Source organism: Cetorhinus maximus, chromosome 7 (assembly GCF_964194155.1).
Source record: "Cetorhinus maximus chromosome 7, sCetMax3.hap1.1, whole genome shotgun sequence".
NCBI classification, from domain to species: Eukaryota; Metazoa; Chordata; class Chondrichthyes; order Lamniformes; family Cetorhinidae; genus Cetorhinus; species Cetorhinus maximus.
In genome coordinates this window covers 41,145,163-41,166,034 of record NC_135885.1, presented here as the reverse complement: position 1 = coordinate 41,166,034, position 20,872 = coordinate 41,145,163, and the positions used below count along the sequence as shown (strand labels likewise).

The window sequence follows — 20,872 nt, the reverse complement described above, 5'->3', positions numbered from 1 at the left end:
TTACCTTGCAAAAACAATTCCATCTGTGCAGTAGCACTGCCTCGGCCTCTTCAGCAGGTGCTCAAGAAGACAACAGCTGAGATTTTCCGTGCCCGCTGGCGTCAGGTGTGTTCAATGGCGTGAGCAGATAATATGGCAAGAAGGCCGAAAATCAGCTTCACGATGTTGTGAAACCAGCCCATTCCACACGCCGATGGTGGGCCGCGATCCCTGCCATCAGATGTCGAGAACCTCATTGTAATACATCAGCATATCATTGTAAGGCCAGCCCACCGGACTCATCCCACCCCCCCCCACAACCACAGGATTGTCTACCCACGTCGGCAGGAAAACACACCGATGTGTTTGACAACAGCCAGCACTTGGTGGGCTGCACTTCACTTGAGATTTCAAGGTTTGTTTGCTTATCTTGCTTCGGGCAGCACTCTCAGTCATCAGCACCAGGCTTCACAAGCAGCACCACATCACTTTTAGGAGGGGGCTCACGGGTTACCTGTTAGATCAGCCATATGTGGGAGGTTTTTCAATGACTGCAGGGCTAGGTCTTGCTTGGCAAAGGGGGAGAAGTAGCCTCAGACAAGGCAAGAGGCTGCAGGATGAGAGCTGTACTGAGGAATGAAGATGTCCCATGGTATGTGGGAGCACATTTTGATCTGTGCAAGTGGCCTCAAGATGTGAGGGCTGAGGAGGCAGTCTCCAGAGGAGATGAGGCCAGATGGACATGTGAGGGTATGTGTGTGAGAAGGGCTGGTGATGTCCCTTGAGCTGGCAGTGAGTGAGATGCCAGTGAATGTGTGATGGGCTTGAGTGTGTGAGTTTAGAGTGATGAGATGGTTGCCATACCCTGGCTGTACGGATGAGATCATTCATCCCTTATCTGCATTGGATGGCCAACCTCTTCTGTGCAACATTGGCACTGATCATCACTGCCATCACCTGCCAAGCTGGAGTGGTAATGTAGCTACCTTTCCTGCGGCCCGAGTGGGGGTAGAGGACATCACAGCGGCCCCCATGGCTTCCAAAAGGAGCCTGAGGGCTGCAGTCTTCTTGCCTTTTGGGGCCATGTCTTCTTTGCTGCAGTCCTGGGCTGGAAGCACTGAGCATGGCTGTACTTTAAATGTGGTGACTGGCGTGATGAAGCGATGAGGTGATGGCATGGTGGGTGAATGAGAGCCCTCCATGGAAACGGTGTGTTTCCCGGGAATGCATAAGTAATGGGGTGGGTTTGGGACAATATGGCGTGACAACCTGCCATCGTGGCCGGCGGGTAAAATGTAGTTTTACCCGCCCGCTACGGCACTTAGTGCAAATCTGAGACGATTCCGCCCAACATTTCTGGTCAGTGATATTGCACTATGTGTATATTTCTTCAAGGGTTAGGCTAATGGGTTCTTTACTACTGTCTATTATAAGCCTAACTTCACTGGTCAATATATGCACTGAGATCCCTACAGCTACACACACTACAGCAATGCTTCTATTGGTTCTATGTGCTGCAGTGCAAGAACACTACAAACAATAAACCATGTCTTTTTCTGTGAAATTTTAAAGCTTCAGAATGGATTGCTGTTTCATGCTACTACTATGCAGTGGCGACACGAGTGTGCTAAGAATTGCACTAACAGCCAATCTAAGATTACCAGTCGGACTGGGTAATTTGAGGTAGAGTGGGCACTTTTCAGGTCTGAAATTGGCAGCCTTTGGTCCACTCGTGGGTATACATTATACACAGCAAGCATAGATCTGTTTGGGGTCACCATTATCATGCAGAATAGCTTTCACGTGTCCTATTTTGGCATCATGCTTGCACAATGAACAGATGGCTTGGGCCCTATTTACAAGATTGCTGATAAGGCCAATCTTGTAGTGCATGTAGCTGTAGAAATCTCAATAGGTATATTGACCAGTGAAGGTGAGCTTGTGGTAGGCAATAGTAGAGAACCCACTAGCTGATTTCTCAGTGAGCACATCGAGGAAAGGGAGCTCATTAGACTGCTCTATTTCAAAGATGAATTTGAGCAGGGGATGGAGAGCATTAAGGTGTGTGAGGAAAGTCTTCCAGCTGCGGAATCAAATATAGCAAATGTGTCATCTAAGTATCGGAAATATGCACAGGGCAAGAGTTTAGGGGTTATTCTATCGGAAACACGTTTCTCATGGAAACCGAGGAAGATGTTAGTGAGAGTTGGGCCTAATGGGGATCCTACAGCAACACGATCCATTCGGGCACACATGGTGACACTAAAGCTGAATTCAAATGCATGAGTTGCTAAACTCATAAGCTTAATGAATACAGATTCAGAGCATGATGGCGTGTCTAGATTGCCATGATATAGTGACGTAGCACTACTCCTTGAGCAGTACATTAGTGAATAGGCTAGCAACGTTGAATGGGCACATGGACCCAGCATTGCTGTCGATGTACAGGTTGCATGTAGCCTTCATGAAAGTGAAGGAGTTCTTTAAAACCCTTGGATGCAGGCCATCAGGTCATGTTGACTTCTCTGCCTTTAGTCCCACTAGTTTGTCAAATACAAAATCTTTCCTCCCATTAGCTCCTTGCTTATTTGATATCTTTGGGATGTTTATAGTGTCCTCCACCGTGAAGACCGATGCAAAATATTGGTTTAAATTTTCTGCCATTTCGCTGTTCCCCAATATCAATCCTCCAGTTGCATCCCCCAAGGGTCCCACGCTCACTTTAGCCATTCTCTTTTTATATACCCATAGAAGCTCTTGCTATTTGTTTTCATATTTCTTGCCAATTTACTTTCATAATCAATTTTCTCCCTCTTTATTAGCTTTTTAGTCAAACGGTGCTGGTTCCTAAAAAATTCCTAATCTCTGGCCTACCACCAGTTTTCATTGCATTAGTTTTCGATTGGATACTCTCCTTGACCACCCTTGTTAACCACAGGTAGTTCATCCTTCTCATTGAGTCCTTCTTTTTGACCGGGATAAATTTTTGCTGAGGTTTATGAAATATCTGCTTAAATGTCTGCCATTGCTCATCCACTGACCTTTCCCTTAGTCTATTTTCCCAGTCCGCTTTAGACAACTCTTTCTTCATACCTCTCTAATTGCCCTTATTTAAGTTGAGGACACTTCTTTGAGACCCAAGTTGCTCACCCTCAAACTGAATTTGAAATTCTACCATGTTGTGATCGCTACCCCCTAGAGGGTCCCTAATTATGATATCTCTTATCAATCCCACCTTATTACACATTACTAGATCTAAAATAGCCTGTTCCCGGGTAGGTTCTGCAACGATAAAACAAAATACTGCGGATGCTGGAAATCTAGAATAAAAACAAAAATACCTGGAAAAACTCAGCAGGTCTGACAGCATCTGCGGAGAGGGATACAGTTGACGTTTCGAGTCCGTATGACCCTTCATCAGAACTAAGACATATAGAAATGAGATGAAATATAAGCTGGTAGAAGGGGGTGGGACAGGAGAGCTCGATAGGGGGGCAGTGATAGGTGGAGGCCAAGAAGAGACTGCCAAAGATGTCATAGACAAAAGGACAAAGGGGTGTTGATGGTGGTAATATTATCTAAAGGATGTGCTAATGGGGATATTAAGGGAAGCCACCTAGTGGCAGATGTCCCTAGTGGGGGTGGGGTGGGGGGAAGGAATCTAAATGAGCTAAAAGATGGAGATGAAACAATAGATTGAAATAAATTTTAAAATAGAAGGGAAAAGAAAAAAATATAGTGTAAAATTTATAAATTATTGGAAAAAGGGGATCAGAAAGGGGGTGGGGATGGAGGAGACAGTTCATGATCTGAAATTGTTGAACTCAATATTAAGTCTGGAAGGCTGCAAAGTGCCTAGTTGGAAGATGAGGTGCTGTTCCTCCAGTTTGTGTTGAGCTTCACTGGAACATTGCAGCAGGCCAAGGGTGGACATGTGGGCATGAGAGCAGGGTGGTGTATTGAAATGGCAAGCAAAAGGAAGGTCTGGGTAATGCTTGCGGACAGACCGAAGGTGTTCTGAAAAGCGGTCACCCAGTCTGCGTTTGGTCTCTCCAATGTAGAGGAGACCGCATTAGGAGCAGCGAATGCAGTAGACTAAATTGAGGGAAGTGCAAGTGAAATGCTGCTTCACTTGAAAGGAGTGTTTGGCCCTTGGACAGTGAGGAGGGGGGAAGTAAAGGGGTAGGTATTGCATGGGAAGGTGCCGTGGGAGGCCGCATTTGACTGAGTGTGGCATCAAAGATCCCTAGCAAAACTGGAGTCAGTGGGGATCAGGGGGAAAACTCTCTGCTAGTTGGAGTGATACCTAGCACAAAGAAAGATGGTTGTGGTTGTTTGAGGTCAGTTATCTCAGCTCCAGGATATCACTGCAGGAGTTCATCAGAGTAGTGTCTTCAGCCCAACCATCTTCAGCTGCTTCATCAATGACCTTCCCTCCATCATAAGGTCAGAAGTGGGGATGTTCACTGATGATTGAAAAAATCAGCACCATTTGCAACTCCTCAGATACTGAAGCAGTCCATATCCAAATGCAGCAAGACCTGGACAATATCCAGGCTTGGGCTGACAAGTGGCAAATAACATTCGCAACACACAAGTGTCAGGCAATGACCATCTCCAACAAGAGAGAATCCAACCATCGCCCACTAATGTCCAATTGCATTACCATCACTGAATCCCCCCACTAGCAATATCCTGGGGGTTACCATTGACCAGAAACTGAACTGGACTAGCCATATAAATACTGTGACTACAAGAGCAAGTCAGAGGCTAGAAATCGTGCAACAAGTAACTCAACTCCTGATTCCCCAAAGCCTCTCCACCATCTACAAAGCACAAGTCAGGAGTGTGATGGAATACTTCCCACTTGCCTGGATGAGTGCAGCTCCCATAACACTCAAGAAGATTAACACCACCCAGGACAAAGCAGTCCGCTTGATTGGCACCACACCCACAAACATTCACTCCCTCCACCACCAACGCACAGTAGCAGCAGTGTGTCCCATCTACAAGATGCACTGCAAGAATTCACCAAGGCTCCTTTGACAACAACTTCCCAACCCACGACCACTACCATCTAGAAGGACAAGGGCAGCAGATAGAGGGGAACAGCATCACCTGGAAGTTCCCCTCCAAGTCACTCACCATCCTGACCTGGAAATATATTGCCATTCCTTCACTGTCGCTGGGTCAAAATCCTGGAACTACCTTCCTAACAGCACTGTGGGTGTACCTACAGCACATAGACTGCAGTGGTTCAAGGCAGCAGCTCACCACCACATTCTCAAGGGCTAGGGATGGGCAATAAATGCTGGCCCAGCCAACGAAGCCCGCATCCCATGAATGAATAATAAAAGAAGTATCGAGGTAACTCTCCCCTCCCTAATGTGTCACGGTGTCTGCAGTCTGGACTCCAGCTTACCAACTCTGAGCCGAAGTTCCTCGAGCAGCCAGCACTTGCTGCAAATGCGGTCACTGTGGATTGCACTGGCATCAAGTGTAATGTGTGTACTCATGAATGGGTCTAAGATCACCACCTTCAGACATGAAAAGTGCACAGTCTACCTCAAATTACCCAATGATTGGTGGATCGTATCAAACAGCACGTCCCTTCAGCTGTTCGTAACAGATAGTGTACTGACAATACTCAACCAACCCAGGCTTGCAAAACTTAGAACACAATGTCTAACAATTGGATGGAGGTTCAGGATTGGGCAGCACTTGCTGAGTAACCCCGAGTGTGCTAAGAATTACAATAGCATCCAATTTAAGATGATCAGTCGGGTGCGCAACGTAACTCATTTATCATTGCTGGAAACTACATATATTCATATGCAGAGACCTGTCCTCTGTAGGCAAAAAAAAAAGTTCAGACCTTGCACCTTTTTTGGAATGAACCAAAGCAAGAGGGATAATAGCTCCTTGGTGCCATGGCAACATCGCAACCAATCAGAGCTTCCATGCCAACCAATCAGCACTCCTTTTCTCATGCAGCATAAATTGTTGTTCCCTTTGAAATTTGGTCCGCTTGTGTCTACCCTGATGAGTGCAAGTTGAAAAACTTTGCCAGCATGTCTCTTTTATCAGCAATATTCAAATCATGTACTACCAAGCAACTAATAAAAGTTCACAAGGCAAAAATGAGTAAAAAATAATGCAATGGCATGGAAGTAATTAAACAGGTTTTATTATTTTGTATAGAAATACATTTTTAATAATAGTACGAGTTCCAAGAAAAGATAGTTGCAAAATTCACCTCATCTTCATTCAGGATAAACTGTGTACAACCAGAAAAAATTCAGTCAGCTGAGGGTTTGAACAGAGAGTTCATAAATACAGTGTATAAAGATCTGCACACAGTTCTATTTAATGTACTGCCCGGCAATAATGCCCGATTCTCAAGTGGTGTTTTATTATAAGTACTGGCCTTATATAAATAACGCTGTAAGTGAATATTGTTTCATAATTGACATTAAAAAAGAACAATAGGGTAGGTGTTCTGAAACCTCTCATGCAATTTGTGAATATCTAACCCATGAGTGCAGGCAGGGGGCCTGGAATATCTAATGCACATTTTCAATGTGCAAAGGTTCCAAGCATCTACAGTGTTTTCATGTAATTATTCTTGTGCATGTGCTTAGATATACACTAAAGATAATAAGGTTGCAATAAATAAGGCTATCTTGTTTATACACATTTGCTTAAAATTGAAACAATGCATTTAACAACATTTTCCAGTGTGTACTGCTAGATGATGCTTAACTAGTTCAAAGCTTGGATATCTGAACTGGAAGTCCCACTTCATTAACAAACTCAAAGGATCCAGACCATGGCCTGGAATTTCTTTTGCATAAACCCCTAAACTAACACAAACCAGTTACATTGTTTAAAAGAACACAGAGTTTTGGAGGTTAGTGAGTTACTCACTTAATTACAATGCTGCACACCGAAGCGTCTTCGATCTTTTACAACCTCCATCAAACATGCGGAGTAAATTAATCTCTAACCATGTCCCCTCTCTCATATATTGGTTTCTTCCCATTGCGCTTGTTCAGAAGTGTCTCAATACCGTGTCCACACTTTCAAATGCAGCAGAAAACAATGGGCAGGATTCTGAGCTCAGCGGGCAGGCACGGTTGGCGGGTCAGAGAGCGTCCAGGAAATGGGCCACCGCCTGCGATCAGCCGCCGACTGTGGATTCACGCTGGCTGGCCGTTAGTGTGAATGGTGCGCTGATATGCTCAGCACTGCCAGAGTGGGGGCAAGAGGAGGGCGAGGGCTGAAGGCGGTGCAGACACGGAGCTGGGGGGTGGGGGGGCGCTCACAGAAAGGTCTCTGAAGGCAGAGAGTTGCCTTAGGGAGCTGAAGAATTCAAAAGCCATAAATAAAGATGTTCAAATGCCGTAAAAAATGTCCACGCATCAGGATGAGTCCTCAAAAGGGCAAAGGCTGCCTGGTCAATTCGCCCGCCCACCAACCGTAACGTTGGATGGGCAACATAAAATCACCGTTGATTACTACATTAATGGCCTTAATAGGCTTCTTAATTGTCGACGGGTGCGCTGCCGACTCTCGCGCGCACCCACCGACCGAAATATCACGCGAGTGCTCGATGACGTCGGGGCGCTTGCCTGACATCATCATGTGCTATTTCACGCTCGAGTGGGTCAGGTGCGCGCCACACACCGAGCAAAAATCTCTGCCTAATATTATTTTATTTCTTTTATTGCATTTTATGACATAAGTATGTCACTTAAAAATTGTACAGCTTCCTCAATTGTAGATCCTTAAACATTCTGTGCCTAAAGATTGATGGTAAACAAGTCAAAACTTCAATTTTAAGATTTAATGGAGGAATGAACTGTTGTGTTTTGGGGGTTTCTTTGGGCTCCAATTGTTTATCCTGATTTTTTTCTAACCCATACCTATTTTAAGTTCAGACACACTCTAACGAGATTGGAAGGATGCCTCGTTGTAAATTGACATTGGCAAAATCAGGACAAGATTGGGTACATTTTTAGGTCTAACAAATTTGCCGGAAGGAGAAATTTCAGGCCCATCTGTTCTATTCCTTGAAGCAGTCTGTTTGGATGATTCATAAAGGTTCTCACAATGACTTTAACATTGTTTTGCTAACATGAAATAGTGATGGAATTGAAAATTACGATCCCGCAACTAGCAATTTGGGGAAAAAAATGGAGCATATGTTCGGAGCTAATGCTTTAACCTACCCAATTTCAAAAAAAATACTGAAACCTTACATGACTTTCCATTTAAAAAGGATCTTTGCTTTTGAAAAATGCATGTGTTGTTAGAAAATAGAGACAGTTTAAGTAAGTCATATTGGTATTTGTAAGTGTTAGGAATGAGTTTTAGCTTTAATGTTTAAGTTTGATTTGTATTTCTGTATCTGCATGTTAATAAAAGGTCCAATTGAGTTTTAGTTTCACTTTTAAAAGGTGCTTCTATTTCTAATGAGGCTTTTAAAGACTGTTGCAGCTAGGTTAAACAAACAAGAGTAGGAGAATTGGGCTGTTGCTTAACAACAGGGATCTAGAGAGGCAGATCCCACCCCCCACTCCCCATAAGGAAAACTAAAGAAACAGCAGTTTTAAGTTCAGTTTGAAGCCAGGATCCCAGAGAGACTGGACGCAAGGAGAGGGAGCTGCAGATTTCTCAAAAGAACCAAAAGGTCCCAAGACCAAAGGAGTGAGACAGGAACAGGGGATAGTCCCAAGCAGACCTTCTAGTCAAAGGAAGGGCAGGAACCTGGAAAAGGTCCTGTTAAGTGAAGTTAAGAGCAAGGGGCAGAGAGAAAGGCTCCAAGCTTCAGATTTAAAGTGACAAAAACCGCAGAAAACAGATTTAAAGCGAGAACAGCTTGCAAGAGGCAAGAAGGTCCAAAGATACATCTGAAGGTCTATAATTCTTTGCTATGGGCATGTGAAGCCATGGCACTGTTGACGGCTGAGTTGGTGAGAGAGAGTGCGTGAAAGACAGCTTGAAAACATGTGGTGACCCAGGGAAGAGGAAAACCAGAAGGAGAGCTTGAAACTCTGTACGCGAACCGTTGCAGAAGGCGTCTGAGAGAAAGCATCGGTTTGGCAGAAGATTCTAAGGCAAGGTCTTAGAGAGTGCAGATTGAAAACCCTCTTGTGAGAGACGGAATTCAGTGAGACTGGTTGGCTCATGGTGTGACAAGCATCTGGGGGGAGTTGAGGAGAGATCCATAACATCTGTTTGAGGTGACATCTGTCAGTTGGTTTCAGAGTGTGGTGTGTCTGACTACAGGATGCCTATTGGTTTACATAGAATGTGCATTTACTGTGAACATTAAAGTATAAGAAAGCTTTTGTAACTTGTGTTATCCTTACAAATCTGTATATATCTGTAAAGGTATAGTTGTGGGTGAAGGAGTATCGTAATATAGTTCATCCTGTTGAATAAATGTTTTATTCTTTTGTTAAAAGTCCATTAGCTGACTCCTGTGACTTTGTTCAAGTAGCTACTCTCCATGTATTTAAACAGACAAATAAAAGTTAGGATCTATCAAGCTGGGTTCCATCTTGGGATCAGGCTTGTCTGGGGTAATCTCAGCTGGGATTGTAAAAGTGTGCATTTGCTCACATGTGATATAGCATGTGCAACAGACACTATTTCACATTAGAATTAAAACTTTTGGCAGGTTAAATGCAGTCTCAGAAGAATGACTTTCCCTGTCTACTTCTGAAATATAAGAATCACTGGCTGTCCAGCACCAACTCAACTCTCCACATCAGCACTCGAAGGATATTGATCCTACAGTTACTGCACCCCTCACAGTAGTTCCATATTTACTTGAAGGAATTTGAGTCTGCATTTTTGAAAAATGTATTTCATGTTTTCATATTTGATTCTTCACCACCTTTCTGTTGGCATCTAAATTCAAAATAAGTACTGTTTATATTTTAATAATTCTCCAACATTTGGTTTAACAAAATCCTGAATCATGAAGAATGAAGCTGAAACTACTCAAGGCACCATTTCTATCTGATCCTATTTCCACAGCAATGATTTGTGCAGCAGCACACAGAGGACAGGGTTTTGCCCTTGGCGGACAGGCTTGAAGGGGCGGTCAGGACTGGACCGCGATTTCACGCTGGTGGGCCAATTAAGGCCCGCCCAGTGTGAAATGCAAGTGGCAGTGCTGAGCGCTGCCTGTGCGGGGTTGGGGGGGGGGAAGGAGGGCGAGTGGGCCGAGCACGAACTTTGCACATGCGAGCGAGTGAGTGCTTCATGTGTCATATGAGCAGGGACATGTGATCAATTCAATTTTAAAAGTTTTATTTTATTTTTATTTGGTTTTGGAAACCTCATCTGCTCACGCATGAGATTTCCAAAAAAAACGCAAAGGCCGCTTGGCCTTTCCGCCTGCCCGCCCACCATTAGGTTGGATGGGCAGTGAAAAATGTAAGTTAATTGATTACTTAATGGTTTTAACAGGCTTTTTAATTGTTGGCGGGGGTGCTGCCAGCTCCAACGTGCGCCCACCGACCGAACTATCGTGTGACTGCGCGTTGACATCAACATGCCCGGCCGACGTCAACACGTGTCATTTCACTCTTGAGTGGGTCGGGCGCGCGCCCGCCCGCCGAACGAAAATTTCTGCCCATAATAAATGAACACTTTTCCTTGCAGAAAATTCTGGATGAAAAGTGAGTAGCTGGAATAATCCTTTGAGGGTATTTCTAAATTTGGAAAATAAGCATTTTGGAGTATCAACAATATGGCACCATAATTGGGAGAGAGCGCTGATGCAGGCTCAGCTTCCACCATCCCCAACCAGCTGATTTGCTGATTTTAGCCATATCACTGTAGCATGGCCCCACAATGCCAGGCACAATGGATGCAAAAATCAGAAATAGATTGTTGTAACTTCTAGCTGCAGCTTGAAGAGGGACATTGGGGCAAATGAGGAAGTTGGTTGCTTGGCTACACAAGAGGCCAGATTTTTATCTGGTGATGGAGGCGGGATTGGGGTTGGGAATGGGAGAAACTTAGAAGTTTTGCAGTAATTTCAAATTTCCAGTGCCTTTCTGACCCTGCGTTATTTTTGTGTGGCCTTTTTGTGGGCTGTGAAGGCCTTGGGTTGTAACCCCACACGCATCTCTTCTGAGGTCATGGCTGCCATTGTGCCCCCTGTAGGAAATTTGAATTTCCGTCCCCTCTCTGTTATTTTTGTGTGCTGGTGTGGGTTTCGAAAGCTCTAAAAAAACATGCCTCATTGGAGATTTCATGATCACTGGCGGAAACCTGCTGAGGAGTCAGGAGCGTTCTGACAGGTACATTCTGACTTCAAATGTGAGTCTTAGATGATGTATTGTAATGTAGATGTGTTTTTACTGCAGTGGTCTATCATAGGGTTAAGTCCTGAAAAGGTAAGTTGACCATTGCATTGATCAGCATTGTTGAGTGTTGAGATGCATTAGAGTATTTTTTCCCATGGTAATAGTGCCCTTATGCATTCAAACTGAAGAAAATGATGCTCATGACCTCTAGTGTAATTATCTGAAGTGATTTAAATGCCCAATACACTTTTAAATTGAAAAAAAAACTTCAGCAGCTTTCCCTTAAAGAAAGAAAAAGCAACCACCTGCTCCTAGATTGCTTTGATTGATAGAACATCTGGTGTGGCTTAGAAAAAAGGTCATTTGTTTTTTAGTTTCAATAGATTCATTCTTAACATTTCCAATGGCTTATTTTGATGGTTGATGCTATTATGCATGATTGAATAACTTTCAAAAGCTTTAGAACCACTTTTCTCAGCAGGGGGGTTGAGTTCATAGTTTGATTGACAGCTTTAAGAGGTTATTGAAGGGTTATCTGTCATTGAAGTGGTAAATGAATGTGTTTTTTTGACAGATTGACCACTTAAGGGATTTAAATATTTTGAATGGCATTTATGAAAGACAGTTTTTTCTCCATATGCAGTGTGTTTGAATGATATTAGATTGTTAGAGGTTTCTTTTAAAATGTCCATTTCAAAGACATGGCTCTTGAGGTCTGCCTAGAGTGGATACAGGATGAGTGGCTATGACGTATACATGGGGAGCATGGAGGGGTAATGGGGATTATGAGTGGCATGGGGTGTGTGTGGGGGTTAACGTGGGTGAGAGATGGGGTTTAGGGTGTATAAGAACAATGTTGGGATCTTCCCAGAGAACTGAGACGGGCCTTCTAACCCACCCACCTCTGCACCCACAGTCCTCCTGCACTGCATCAGCTTGTCACCCCTCCCTGCTCACATCCCTCAGAGATAAAAAATATGGTGGGAACGGTGTACAGAGGCAGGCTTGGGTATTGGAAGTCAGGAACAGGCCTGCTCATGTTTCCGAAGCCGGAGACGAAAATCCAGGCCAGAGCATCACACTCGTATGGGATAAAAATAGGAATTCTCTTTAAAAAAATCACAAAATAACAACCACCCCTGGAGGTTTCTCAGCACACTTCATATAATATCAATAGTTCAGAGTTTTGGATTATAAAGAGAAGACTTTACACTTTTATTATGTAGAATGGCTCCTTTAAAAATATAACAACATAGCTTTGGATTTCCCTCTGTTTCTCCCCACCCCCACCAAGAATGCAATTAGAAATCTGAGGCAGAATCTTTTGGTTGGCGTGCAGAGCCCGGGGCGCGTGTCCCCCGATGTCACCGTGTGTCATTCCGATCTTCAGTTTGGCGGGCGTGAACCGGAGTCGGCTGTGCGCCCGCCGAACTGTCAAAGGCTTATTAAGGCCATTTATCAACTAATTGAAGTACTTGTCAGGGCTTCCCGTCCAACCTTAAGGTTGGCAGGCAAGCGAAGAGCCCAGGCGGACTTCACGTTTTTCATGGAACCTCATCCACGGGCGGGATGAGGTTTCATGAAGGGTTTATAAATTTGATAAAAATTTTTATTAAAATTCATAGACATGTCCCAGCTCATGTGACACTGTCACATAAGGGGACATGTCTGAATAATATTTTTAATTCTTTTTTTCAATTTTTCACAATCAATCTCCCTGAGGCATGGAGCTGCCTTAGGGAGATTTCTGCACTATTCTGCGCACATGCGCGAAAGAGCGCAAGCCCCGACTATCCCTCCCCCCCCCCACCCGCACAGGTAACGCTGAGCGCTTCCGGGTGTGCCTCATGCTGGGCGGGTCTTAATTGGCCTGCCTATGTAAAATGGCGGTGCGCAGCCGATCATGGGTGGCAATCAGCTGCGCGCCCACCCGCGCCTGCTCCCGCCCAGCCCGCTCAACGGGGAGAAAATTCTCCCCATAGGATAATGTGAAAATGCTACTTGTTTTATCCTATTCACTTCTTTATGCTGTTTTGTAAGATTTTCCAGCTCAAAGCACAATTTTGGAGAAGTTGGGAGTATGTTGAGATTCTAGCTCATTTAAAATAAAACTCAAATTTGGGCATTTATGTCTGACTCTTCCTAATTTTCCATTGGGGTCTAAATTCAGAAACAGTAGAATCCCTTTGAATAATTTTCTAATGCTTGGCACAGCAAACCCCCTGAATCATGAATGATTTGAAGATTTTCCAACTATACATGACTTAAAGTGATGTGGCCCTTTCAGTTGACTGTGTTCTTCAATTCCAACAGCTGTTTACATTATAGTTATTAAAAGTATTGCAAGCCTGGGTATTCTGAAAAATGATACAGTGATCATATAATTTGTGATTTGATTGTAGCAAGTCTGAGATTGCATCAGTTACCATGCATTTTAAACTTATTTATGTAAGTCACTACATCAGATGCTACAAATATGAATATATAACTTGAATTGTGACTCAACGCTTTAATGAAATTAAGAGAATTGAGGTATCTTTGCAGCTCACATTGATGTAATCCAAATTTATATTAATTCTAAAAGAATTTTTTTTATCATGCTTTAAAAAGATAATAAATTTAGAAAAATACTTCCAAGAAATTAGATTGGAGAGTTCCTTTATTGCCTTTAAGAAACTGACCTAAAGCTCTGAAATCAGCATACCAAATGGTTACAGGTCTGATGCCCAAAATCTGGCAGCCTCGGGATCTAGACTGTGGCAGATTTCAGGTTTTCATGGATTTTGGATTGCCCACTGTATCAGATGAGAACAGGCAGCTGATAAAAATAAGCATTTTGATCTAAATTTTCTGAACTGGCTTGAGGTTGTTCCATCTTTTGTTTCTGACGTTGGCAATCCCTCCTGGACATCTATATTAATCCACAATACATTCTCAGTGGGGTGAATTCCTTGTATTTAATCCCCATATTCAATATCCAGGCTTCAAAGAGATGGCGCCAAAAATACTGTTCAATGGTTACAATGATCTCAAAGACGTGATTTAAGTAAGGACCCATATAACCATATATTGTATTTCAAAAAACTTAGAATTATTCATTTTTTTGTCTACATTCACCATGTTGTGCGGGCTGAGAGAAAAATGTCCAGTTTTCAGACAATTCCGGTTTTCAGACACCCAGATTTAGGGTACTACACCTGCATTGCTATTCAATGGATTTAATTACATCAGTATTAATTTTAGCACACCAATTAATTAGTTCATATTAAGTTCCTGTCTGTGCTATTCCAGCAAATGGTATTGTAAATGAAGAATATACAATACCAAGCTTAATTTTGTCTGTTCACAAATCTCCAGACATACCTTCTTGTTAAAGATAGTGCAACTTTCGACAAAATATAAAGCTGCCCATACCTGATTTTAAGCTAGTTATGAGTGCCTAGCTTTGTGAGAAGGAACAACATTTAAGGTTTTAAGCCTCAGTGCTATATTAGCCATGTACATTTTCAATAAAATGTGCATGTCAGTGTATTTACGACCAAGATAGATAGGTTCTTGATTGGTAAGGAGATCAAAGGTTACGGGGAGAAGGAGGGAGAATGGGGTTGAGAAACTTATCAGCCATGATTGAAAGGTGGAGCAGACTCGATGGGCCGAATGGCCTAATTTCTGCTCCTATGTCTTATGGTCTTATGGTCTAAAAGAAAATATAGTTTTAAAATAAACAAGAACATACAGTGTCAGACTTGTCTCACTCTTTTAGAAGGTTGTGGGTTCACTCTGAATACTTGGCCCCTTAATTAGGCTGATACTTCAGTACAGTACTGGGAGTGCTACATGATTACAAACATCATTTTTCAGATGAAATGTCAAACAGACCTCCTCAGGTGTGTGCAAATGTTCCAGCTGTGCTATTTGAAGATATGGGGAGCTTACCAAGTGCCCCAGCGAATTGTTATCCCTCAACCAACACCACAACAAAACACCAGATTTAGCTCTTTGGCTAAATAACAATAGTGACACACTTCAAAAATAATTAATTGGCTGTGAAGTGTTTTTGGAATGTTCTGGGAAGATGAAAGGCACAAAATAAATTCAAAATCTTTCTTTCGATTCATAGTGCAATTCAGGTATTTGATTTGTAACTTTACAAAGCAAATAAGCAATACATCGAAAATAAAGCTAGCAGGTGTCACTAAAGGAGGATTTCTACTTCTGAAGCAATCACAATTTTCATGCAATCAGTAATTTAGCTTTATATTGACAGCAGATTTATAAATATGCATTGTACATACTAAATTGAACCAGCATTTACATTTATCTATATGTCTGGAATAGTAATGAAGTGGATACTGTAATGAAATTAGACTGGGCAGCAGAAAATCTGCTACGAGGGGACTCAGGTCCAACTGTCCTTGATATGCCACAGATTGCCTATAATAATTCAGATGGGGCTTGTCAATGTCTGGTGCAGGAAAGTAAGATTTGAATGCTCTTGTGCTCTTTTATAGATACAATATTTGGAATAGTGTAAAAATAAAGGGAAACCCCAAAAGTTGTGATTGTATTTGTTCTAGTTGTAAAATAGGAAGTATTCAGTTCATGAAGTGGAAAGAGAATAAATTCTATTCCTTGGAGTGTTGGGCTCAGGATTTTGAAGTATGAATGACAGCAAAACTGTTATCATTTGCCACCATTACTCCCCTGAAATTGTCAGCAACCACTGGAGTCTGCAAATGCACAGTTAAATACAGAGATCTAGAAGTTGCTCTCAGTGATTCTATACTTCTCAACAGGGAAGTGCTGTTGAGTTCCCCACAAATGTCACATCACTGTAATCAAGTAGAAATCATGGAACTTGCCCTTTTCTGCTATTAGGCTCAATGTAATACCCTTGAAAAAATTGCACCTCATTAAATGAAGCATAGCTGGGTCTTTAATGATGTAATATTTCACAATTACTCTGAAAACCTCTCTGACCCTGGAAATCAATTTTATATTTGTGGAATGTCAAATTTCTCTATTATGATAAAAAATTTACACCATTATTTTTAAACTGTATTTATGATATTTCAGCTTCTATATTTTTAATGCATTAATTGAGGGTACTGCTGTATATTGCCCATCCATAACTACCCTCGAGAAGGTGATGGTGAGTCTTGAATGCAACATAATGGCTTACTAGGCTATTTCAGAGGGCAGTTAAGAGGCAACCACATTGCTGTGGATCTGGAGTCACATGTAATCCAAGCTGGGTAAGGACAGCAGATTTTCTAAAGGACATAGGTGAACCAGATGGGTTTTTACAATAAACTGGTAGTTTTGTGGTTACTAACATTGATCCTAACTTTTTATTTCCATTTTATTTAATCAATTAAATTCACCAGCTGCTAAGGTGGGATTTGAACTCATGCCTCCAAATCATCAGTTCAGGCCTCTGGATTACTAACTCAATAAAATAACCATTATACTACCATGGCCCTAAATTCCATGTGTATACACAATCATTTATTTTGCTCTCTGTAAAATGTAACTATAAGTGAAGGATAATGAGAGCCTTTTACTTGTTGAATTGCAGTCTGTGAAGGTACTTCAATTCAATTGGCTTCTGTGTGATGACATTTCTATCGCTGGATACCTGAAGGCCCCCTTGATTTAGCGCCAGATTCAAATTGACGTCAGCAAAGGGAAAATCCATGCTACAGAGATTGATTTGTGGGGACCTTTCTTCGAGATCAGTGGCAAGCGCTGTTGATTTGCTACTGATCATGAAATTCGGGCCATTATCTTTGATGTCAGCTCATTAGTGTTTGGATACATTTAACATCTGATTATTGTAGGTGAGTAGCACACTATGTTTTGATATTGGTAAAGGCAATAAGTGTGCTGCAACTTTTTGAATATGCAGATTTACTATGCTGTCATATTGATGAAATGGCCCTTCTTTAAACTGGTGGTGAGGTAAAAAAGGCCAGTGAATTGTAGTCTGGTGGTGGTGTACAGCAACTCATTTTTGTTTCAAAGGAATTCAGCAAGCCCAAACTCTCACGTTCAGGTGTTCGATTGCCTTCATCTCCAAGGTGGTAACCAGTACTGTTGATGCTTGCTGGATTGACAGTTTCAGATAATACTAGTTCTTTCCTCTTGCTTGCTATTTTCAAACTAAAAAGGAACAAAAGCACATTCAGTGTCAGATACAATCCAAGAATGCATGCTTAGTTCATGCATTCAGTCAAAAAACCATTATATAATGCCTATGAGATATCAAATTCCTAATATCTGCATGAAAATGTCTCACTAAAAATACTGAAGGAAATTGATTAAAAATAACTTTAAGAGCACAAATTGTTAATTATATCAGAAGTTCGTAAAAACCTAAGGGCAAACAGAACTTTTGAGTTTCATAATGCCCTTGTCATTGCAAGTACCTATGCATTCCATGTATTCTGTATGTATTTCATTTGTAGTTTCTTCATTTACAAGATTTTTATTCAAGTTAACAATAGTCTTGGTGCTGTGTTTCCTACAATAACTCAATCATTTCTTTTGTGAATGCTTACAGATACAACTCTCAATTATTGACGAAGATTAAGTTTATGCTACCTTTTGGAGGATGAAAGTGATAGCCCTATTACATTTGGAGGAAGTCAGAACAGGATGCCTGTTGATAGCAATGTTTGTAAGTTTAATTCTTGAAGTTATCAAATATACTGTTTGTCCATGCTGTAAATACGTGTCACTTTACTAGGCTTATGAGTTTTCAGTATCCCTATCGGTTATATTGTAAGACAATTTCCAGAGCCACCAAATTGGACCCAAGTGCCAAGGTTTTTAGGCTGGTTAATTTCCAATTTTGCGCATTCTATTATAGCAACAATGTGGGAGCTTCAACTGAAACTTTAGATGTGATCCAGCTTCTCCAGGTGTTTTGGCACCATTATATATAGCTTTTTGTCCTATATTGGAACTTTTATCTTAAAAGAAGCAACATCATTTTTAGCTTAAATAATAATATTTTGCTTTGATCATTTTTAGCTTAGCTGTTTCAGAGATGAAACTTGTGTTCACAATGAATTTTTGTAAGAATATGGTTCAACTGCGGGGTCATTGGTAAAGTTGTTCACTTTTACTGTTCTGTCATTGACACATCAACTTTGATCCTTTCTGGCTGGCAAAACTCAGCTAGAGCAGGGTCCTTCTTCAGTGCATGGTGCCAGAGCACCTGACATGTAAAGCTCTGGCCGGGGGAAGATTGTATTTTTTAAAAAACTATAATGGAATGATTAATGGATTCTGCAAACAATGGCTTAAGGTGATTCGATTCTTTCTAAAGTAACTTGATGTTTCAAATTATGCTTGAATATTGTTCAATTCATCACTCCTACATGACATCAAATTCAATGTTTGCATTTCAGACTTTGAGAACCAAGATCTAAGCTCTGTGCATTAGGAATTGGAAACATTAAAAAAAACTGTTTTTAAAGAGACTGTCCACATTTAAATAGGAGTTCCATCAATAAGCCCTATTCAAATATTGAAATCAGAAAATAAAGAATTTGCTTTAATATAATGCCTAACATAAACTAAGGATGTACCAATGCTATTCATGGCTCATGAAGTGCTTTTGTTTTCATGCAAAAAGTTCCCACAAATAGCAAAGAAATGATGACCAGATAATCTGTTTTAGGTGTTGGTTGAGCAATAATTACTAGTCAGGACACTTGGAAAACTCCCCATCTTTTTTTAAAATGGTGTCTTTGTGCCTTTAATGTCCATATTGAGGCTTGGGCTGATAAATGGCAAGTAACACTCACATGTGCCAGATGGTGACCATCTCCAATAAGAGAAAATCCAGCCATTTCCCATTGATATTCAATGGCATTACCATCACTGAATGCCCCACTATCAATATACTGGAAGTTACCATTGACCAGAAGCTAAACTGGACCAGCCATATAAATACTGTGGCTCCATGAGCAAGTCAGAAGCTGTGAATTCTATGGTAAATAACTCACCTCTTGACTCCTGAAATCCTGTCCACCATCTACAAGGCACATGTCAAGAGTGTGGTGGAATACTCTCCACTTTTCTTGATAAGAGTGCAGCTCCAACAACACTCAAGAAGCTCGACATCAAGCAATCTGCTTGATTGGCCATCCACCATGTTAAATATTCAGTCCCTCCACCAGTGGCAGCAGTGTGAACCATCTACAAGATGCACTGCAGCTACTTACCAAGGCTCCTTCGACAGCACCTTCCAAACCTTCAACCTCTACCACCTAGAAGGACAAGGGCAGCAGATGCCTGGGAACATCATCATCTGCTGGTTCCCCTCCAAGGCACGCACCATCCTGACTTGGAAATATATTACCATTCCTGCACAGTCGCTGGGTAAAATCATGGAACTCCCTTCCTAACAGCACTGTGGGACTACCAACACCAGATTGACTGCAACTGTTCAAGAAGGCAGCTCACCCCCACCTTCTCAAGGGCAAATAAGGATGGACAATAAATGCTGGCCTTGCCAGTGACACCCACATCCCATGAAAGATTAAAAGAAACTTGAGAGGGGAGATGGCCTTGGTTCAATGGCTCATTTGAAAGATGATACCTCTGATATAGCAGCATTCCCTCAGTACTGGACTGTAGGTTTTGTGCTCAAGTCTCTGTAATGAGATTTGGATTCACACCTTCTGACTCAAAAGCCAAAGTACTAACACTGAGCCAAAGTTGATGCCTAATTTACTGAACATATAATCAATTCAAGGAATAGCAAGCAATCAGGCTATTTTAGAACCATGGCCAAAAATTTCCGTTAGTTGGGTGGGCGGAGCAGGTGCTGACTTGGGTGGGCATGGACCTGATCGCTGCCCGTGATCGGGGCCGCGCCGCCATTTTACATGGGCGGGCCTTAATTGGAATTTCCGACTCCCGTGGAGAGCGGGAGTGTGAATTTTGTAGCGGGTGTGTACAGACTGCTGGGTCCAATGGTGACCCAGCAGTCTGTTTAAAAGAAGGCCTGGCAGCCTCCTGTAGGCACCATGTTCACTATGGCCAGCTGCAGGTCCTACTGCAGGGGGTCTGCTCACCTGGTCAGCGTTGAGGGAAGGGCAGAGGAGGAGGGCAGGCTGCAGGGTAGGCCAGCGGGTGGCCAATGTGCCCCTCGCTTTTCTGATGATTGCTTTGCTGCCCTCCTCGAGGAGGTGGCAACACATCGGGAGGTGCTGATCCCCCAGGATGAGAGAAGGAGGCCCCCCCCACATGACGAAGCGTGCCTGGGAGGAGGTAGCGGAGGTGGTGAGCTCCTGCGACATGGTGCGGTGCACCTGGATCCAGTACCGTAAGTGCTTCAATGATTTGTTGCGCTTTGAAAGGGCATTTAACCCAGCAGGTAGCCTTAGCCTTTGAGGCACCCCCCACCCCTCCCAAGTTTTATTGTCATGACTGTATTGAATCATGTTGGGCATTTCTCGTATGCTGAGTGGGCAAGCAGATAGTGCCCATGCTTACATCAGCCTCAGTGGTTCATGAGGAGATGGGCTCTCCCCCGCACCATGTGTTGGTGT

General features: G+C 42.4%; 1 protein-coding gene across 2 annotated transcripts in view; it reads right to left on the bottom strand.

The window, feature by feature from the left end:
- Window positions 1–6,150: 6,150 nt before the first annotated feature.
- Window positions 6,151–20,872, bottom strand: part of flt1 (fms related receptor tyrosine kinase 1) — a 248,293-nt gene continuing 233,571 nt past the window's right edge. The window contains exons 30-31 of one of the 2 annotated variants that reach the window (XM_078545377.1): window positions 17,356–17,468; window positions 6,151–6,256 (exon numbers count right to left, since the gene is read on the bottom strand). In XM_078545377.1, the coding sequence (XP_078401503.1) occupies window positions 6,243–6,256; window positions 17,356–17,468 (127 nt within the window). In that variant the 3' untranslated portion in view covers window positions 6,151–6,242. Of the gene's footprint in view, window positions 6,257–15,417; window positions 17,469–20,872 lie in introns of those variants that run through there. The other variant, XM_078545376.1, reaches the window with a different exon arrangement.